This window comes from Microtus ochrogaster, chromosome X (genome assembly GCF_000317375.1).
Source record: "Microtus ochrogaster isolate Prairie Vole_2 chromosome X, MicOch1.0, whole genome shotgun sequence".
Classification (NCBI taxonomy): Eukaryota; Metazoa; Chordata; class Mammalia; order Rodentia; family Cricetidae; genus Microtus; species Microtus ochrogaster.
Genome location: NC_022026.1, coordinates 53,704,634 through 53,711,187, shown reverse-complemented (window position 1 = coordinate 53,711,187; position 6,554 = coordinate 53,704,634). Strand labels below are relative to the sequence as shown.

The 6,554-nt window shown below is 43.9% G+C and overlaps 1 protein-coding gene across 1 annotated transcript in view; it reads right to left on the bottom strand.

Annotated features, from left to right (window-relative positions):
* Ptchd1 (patched domain containing 1) overlaps positions 1-6,171 on the bottom strand; it is a 52,002-nt gene extending 45,831 nt beyond the window's left edge. Inside the window, exon 1 of the mRNA XM_005358818.2 lies at positions 5,744-6,171. Coding sequence (XP_005358875.1) covers positions 5,744-6,094 — 351 coding nt within the window. The 5' untranslated portion in view covers positions 6,095-6,171. The remainder of the gene's footprint in view (positions 1-5,743) is intronic.
* Positions 6,172-6,554: the final 383 nt, after the last annotated feature.

The following is a 6,554-nucleotide window of genomic DNA, read 5'->3' as shown; positions in this document are numbered from 1 at the left end:
GGGGAAGAGGGGTGGGAGGAGGAGGAGGGAAGTGGGAGGCTGGGAGGAGGCTGAAACTTTTTTTTTCCTTTTCTCAATAAAATTAAAAAAAAGTCAGATAACACAGAGTGAGACTGTACTCAGGCTATTTGAGTATACTTCCCATGAAATGAGAATCAAATGTCTCCAGTCTCTTAATTTTTCCTAGTGCAAAAATAGCATGTACAAGGCAATTCACTGACTGGACAAATGCAAAAATGTTACTCTTTCAGGCTTGAACTTAATGCTTTTTCATAGAATGTCTTCTACCTGGATAACTCATAGAAAGAACTGTACTACCCAGGGTGTCACAGGACCTATCACCAAACAAGACACCTAGAGATGCTAAGAGCAGATCCCTGAATCTGTCTGTTGAGATGACCTTTACAGTGCTTTCCAAACTCTAGGTTCTTTGATTGGATGTTTCTTGGATGAAGCTCTGCTTTTGTAGTTTTTGCAGAACAGCTGGAACAGGCAGCAAAGTGCTGCCTGCTTGTCTTCTCAACAGATTTGCACTCACAGTGGGGTCTTACAGACAGTGGGAAAAATCCTGTTCTAAGTGGGCAAGTGCTATAGATTGAAGCTTCAGGCACACTGATAATGGGCATATTACTATCTGCCAAGTCTCAAAGGCTGGTATCAAGTCCACAGATTTGCCTTTCAAGAAGTTCGATTATATTCAGTTTCTCGGTTCCTCTCCAGCTGGTATAATTTATAAGGGATAAAGTTATGGGAGAGAGCAGGATAACAACATCTTAGGAAGACTACACTGGAAAATCGGGTGTCTGCCCAATTGTCCAAGAGCACCAATTCACACGTCAGAGCATTGATCCCCAATCTTCAGCAAGACATTTGTGTATGAACTTCTCTTTGATATTTTCCCCATTAATCAGTATAGTTGACAAAAAGGTCCCAATAAATACAAACATATGAAGAGAAGGAATTTTCTCACCTTACACAATTGTCATTTGGAGCCAGATAATATTTTGTTTGGAGGGTTATTACACGGTGCATCATAGAATTCTCAGCACTGTCTTTGGCCTTTACCCATCCATTATCAATGGCACAATGTTTTCGCCATCATTATGACAACAACAACAACAATAATAATACTAATAATAACAACAAATTATATCACTATATTTTGCTGTCCCCTGGTGGGGGCACAGTTATCTCCAGTTGAGAAATATTGTTTCATGAGTTATTTCAATAGTACTGACATCATGAAATGACTCCAATGCCAAACTTTTAGAATACTATGTAGAAACTTTACATGTAAATAATCAGATGGTATTTTAAGCACAACGGACCCCACACAGTTCCTGGCAATATTTTGTTTTGTCTTGTTGAAAACATTTTTAAGTGTAAAAACTATTTAGCCAAAATATAGATTATAATTTCTTCTGGTAATTTCCATAAGCTGGAATCTTTATCTAGCTACCGGAGGATTTATTACCTTAAGATAGTAAATGTGTTGCCCTTCTCAGAATGCTGGAATCAAATACCTCTAAGTTAAATTCTATTAATCTTGTTTGTAATTTAATTCTATCAAATGTACTTAAACACAAAGAGCTTAAATGAAATGGAAACTCAATATTTGAACCAAATGAGATTCCCTAGTAAATGAAAAACCACATTCTCAGTGAGAATATGTCTGTTCTCTGGTATGGAATTAAATATCCTGTGGGGTTTCTTTGAGGATGTGGGCATAATATATAATAGAAAGGAAATTCTCCTAATCAATTTGAAAGCCAAAATATGTTTTGATATGGCTGCAGAGGTTATTAATGAAGAAAACTTGCTGTTCTTTTGAGAACTGCCTATAAAGTTATAAAAATTGAAACATCGTTTTGAAGTTACATTTCAAGGTAGCCTCTATGAATTTTTCTTTACCTATTGCATAAATGCTTTAGTAAGCAAGGAAGGGTCTATTCACCAATCAAGTATCTGCTAGGGACTGTGGGTGACCAAAGATAGAATGTGCCTGGACCCTGCCAGAGAACAAGCACTTTATCAGGAAAACAGCCATGTTTATCTTTCATGTTTTAATACATTGATAATTAAAAATAATGTTTTATTTTGGATATTTGGAATATATATATCTATCTACTAGAGAAAAGTAGCCAAGAAAATAACCTTATTATCCAATTAGAGCAACAGTAGAAGAGGGGATATAAATAAGACTTTGGTGAAATATATTTCATTGGGATAATTCTAAGATGTTCATTTAAAAAAATCATTGAAGTTGTTTATCATACGAAAGACAGTTTAATGGAAGGCAATCTCAGGAAAAGTACACTAGGATATAAGTTCAAATCTGTGTTCCAGTTCTGTCCTTGTATTTTTTTTAATGGATAAGTCAGTTAACTTTTAAAGAGTACCCTGTCTGCACCCTGTAATGTGGTAGAGGCCCTATCTCAATATCCCTACACATAGGTTATGCTTACAACTTGTAAGCAGGGCAAGGATGGCAAGAACATCTTGAGGACTCAGCTATACTAATTCTTCTTTCTACATGGATGATTTCAGGATAAATCCCATATTTTTGGCTATAACCTGGATTAGTTTACAATAGGGTGTTCTAAAATTTCTTCTTATATAATCATGAAAATATTTATCCATAAAGTCCGTGAAGTCTTACTTTTAAACCGGCTGATAAGAACATTGTTGTTTTTCTGTTAAAAGGATAAGGAACCAAATGTAGTAAAATAAAGACTTTTAAAAATCAATATTTATTTGAGGGGGTTCAAAATTGAACTGCTAAGGCATCCTTAACATCGCTGGACTCTATCCACTTCTGCCTAAACTCATAACCTTGAGTTACAAGGCTTGCCTTGCAGCCTTCAGAGGAAACTATTGCTGGGGAAAGGCACCTCCTACACAATATGGAGTCAAATTCTTTACTACAGTATCAGAGTAACATAATCATATCATTTACACAAGTTTGAGAAAGAACCTCTGAACCAAGATTAATGTGATTTTCAAACAGACTTTTCCCTGTTATTCTCTCAATTACATTTTTAAAAGTCAACCTTTTTTTTGTCATGCCAACCTCCACTGTTTTTTTCTTCTTACCTTTTCTCTCTCTTTTTATTCAGCAAGTAGGTGTCCTAATACATGAAGAACAATATCCTTTGTTGAATAGAATTATGCAGAGAAAAACATTATGCTTGAAGTGCCTTATGCATCCCCTACAAATTGCTTCCTGCAGTTTGGCAGTACCCAGAAAAGTCAAGCCCTGCTCAAGCTCTGCCCACTCATTTAACTTCAAAAGAGATGCTCTAAAATGCACAGGGGCTATTAGGGGTAGTGTACAATGTTAAATGTCTGTGGGGCTGTCCTGGATGCTAATAACAAAGTATGGGAATTACATTAGCAGTGACAGTGACAGTAACACTTTCACTCCCAATACCTCTTGGAAAGGACAAGTCTCTAAGTGGAAAAAAAGGGTGGGGGGAGTGCTTACTCCCACACTTTACATTGCCATGACTACTGAAGAGCCATTTTCCTATCCCCCTGCTCTAGACCTACCAAAAATAGGATTTGAGTTGAGTGTATAAAGAATGAAATGTATATCCAATTTAAAATCAAAGGCAATTCCCTATGTTTCATAAGTATGCATTGTTATAAGCTGTACGAACTGATTTGACTAGAGAGCCATCATCTGGAAATGAGTTTATGACCACTGATTGGCTTTGCTTTGTTACCCATATACCTAAACCATGAAGAAGCATCCCATTTTTTAGAAACTGTGCAATGATTTCAAGGCTGTTCTGTGACATGCAGGCAAAGCCAGACTGTTTCTTAACAATCCAGTCTTCTTATTATATGCTTTTGTTTGTTTGTTTTGAACCAATCAAAAGCAAACGGAAAGAATATAATTGCAAAATATCTGATATGTCTGTTGATGATGTCTCATTAACCTTGACAGTGAATGTAACTGGTGACTGTCTGACTGTCTGTCACAGTGGCATGGTAGTTTGTTAGAGAGGGAGAAAAAAAAAAAACAAAGGAAACATCTTGGTGGGGGGATTCAAGGAGAAACAAAACTTGGTAGTTCTTCTACAAAAAAAAAAAAAGATGAAGCATTTCCAACTGGCCAGATTTGCTACAGTCTAGTTTCCTTAAGCTTGAGATAGCTCTACTCACACATTCTTGAGAAGATATTCATAACAGTATTTATGTATATCACAATATATGCTCTGAAGTATTGAGAAGAAGAAAGCCCACTTTGATGTTGAAAAACAACCTCAGAGAAAAAGCAAACATCTCAGCAATAACTGAATATGTGCGGTGATTCGTGTGTCATTAGAAATACCACAGGCCACTCGATGTGAGAATGTTCTAATTCCAGTCTGTCCCCAGCCAGAGTGCCCGCTTTAATAATTGCTGCTGGGTAGCGTGTCAACAAACAGAGAGGGAAATTATAGAGGAAAATGAGGTTGTCTCTAGGGACACATGGTTACCTGGAGAGGAAGAGTCAGAGTAAAGATTTCCCCAGGCTCACTAGCAGACTCCCATTGGCAGAAGGAGAAATCTAACCTTCCACTATTCCCAGAGACCCCACAGGAAACCAACACTTTCCACCATTCTCCTGGCATCTCAGCTGGGACTGGTTCCTGTCTGCCCTCCCCAGAGCAGAAGCTGAAGTAAACAAACCTCACAGTCTCCACCTAGATTCAGCTAGAACAGCCTCACTTTTATTTTATTTGAATTGGTTTTCACTCATGGTCTCTCCGCTTTCCCATTTCTAGTCATCACTCCTCAGCTTTCCTTAGGAACTTCTTGAAAGTTACCACCATTAGCCTCACTTTTCACATCCAATTCCCAACTCAGACAGATGGCACAAGCAGTTTCTGTTTTGTGTTTCTGTGATGTTCTCAGGGCCACATCCTGGCTCCTGATCTCCGGCCTCTGGATCTGGCCCTCACCCACGCGTTCAAATAAACCCCAATAAAAGTGTATCAACCTGTTCTCTCTTTTCCCAAAGAAGTTGCATTTAAGTGGATTGAAAATACTATGAAAGATGAAATAACTGAATTGCGAGCACCATTTTCCTTCTCTCAAACCCAGACATGGCTACCTTGCTCCGGGAGGAGTGGGCTGGTGGCTGCCAGGTCGTCATTAGGGACTGCACTTTTGGTTGAGTGTGGGTGGGTGTTATTTTCCTTACCATGCCAGCTCACATTTCTCTGTTCCTTACTTTCAAGCTATAGTAACCTTTCCCAAAACACTTTGGTTGGAGGGACTAGAGGAAGGGAGGTGAAAAATGAGAATAGGGGAATGGTGTCTCTGAACCTCACTTCCCTCCTCCTGCATAGTATTTTCTTCTCAAGTAGCGGGACTTTCTTGAATGTATTCTCTTGTTCCGCTTCTTCTCCCAGTTATCCCAAAGCCTCCCTGCCCCCAAGCCCATTGCGACCAAAACAAGCGCACTGACTAAAGCACTGTGGCCGCCGCCGCCCCAACTGTTGCAGCAGCTGCGGGGTGACAGCAGAGGCAGTAAGGGCAGGGCCCGGCTGGGACCCGGACCGGACGCTCCCTGCCTTGGAGTCTGAGAGACTCCAGACTGCTGCCTACGGACGCACAGTCTAGGGGAGCCCCTGCGGCAACCACCGCTTGGGATAGCAGAAGCGGTTTTCTCAGCCGGGACTCCGCGCGGAGCCAGCCCGGCAGCCGCCGCAGTCGCCCCGTCAGGGGCTGCCCGCACCCGCCCTGCTCTCACCTTTAAGATCAGGTCCGTGTGATGCTGGTCCAGCATGTTAGCTTTTTGGAAGGAGGTGACGATGACCCGGCCGTAGCGCCCAGGGGTCTGCAGGTCCGAGTAGAGCCGGTGCTTCGAGCGGTTGACCGGGAAGAGGCTGTTGACTAGGTTGCGCTCGATCTTGGCTAGGCTGTGCTGGGGCGCCAGCAGGTGCTCCACGCTCTCTTCGACCTGGTAGCGGCTGAAGCTGGCGCCGAGCAGGATGGAGATGAGCACCGGCGCCGAAGCGAAGAAGACCGGGTGACTGGCAATGAAGTGGCCAAGCCGGGAGAAACACGTCCTCAAGCCCCCGTGCAGAACCTGCCGCAGCATCCTAGAGCAGAGCGGGCGCGGGAGGAGGGCGAGGCGCACGCTCGGCGCGGGCTAGGGCGACGGCGGCGGCGGCGGCGGCGGTGGTGGTGGTGGCGCCCGCGGCGGCGGCGACGGCGGCGGAGGCAAGACCCTGAGCTCTCCTGGAGCCGCGGCACCACCATGGGGGAGTCCCGCGCCGCGCCTCGGGAGGGTCCCCTCGGGCTGGAGACACGCCCTCCTGCCCGCAGCCGCGCCTGCCCGGAGAGCCCCCCAGCTTGGCGGTCTCTGCGCTGCTCCCACTCCGCCCTACCCGGGGCCCCCTCCCCACCCCGTGCCGCCTCCCTCCCCGGGGGGCGAAGCGCGCACTGCCGCGTCCGTGATCAGCGCGGGCGGGGCTGGGAGCGGCCCCCGCGGCACGTCATGACCCCACTCACCCGATCCCCGAAGCCAACGACGGGATGGCGCGGGGAGCGGCGGCAGT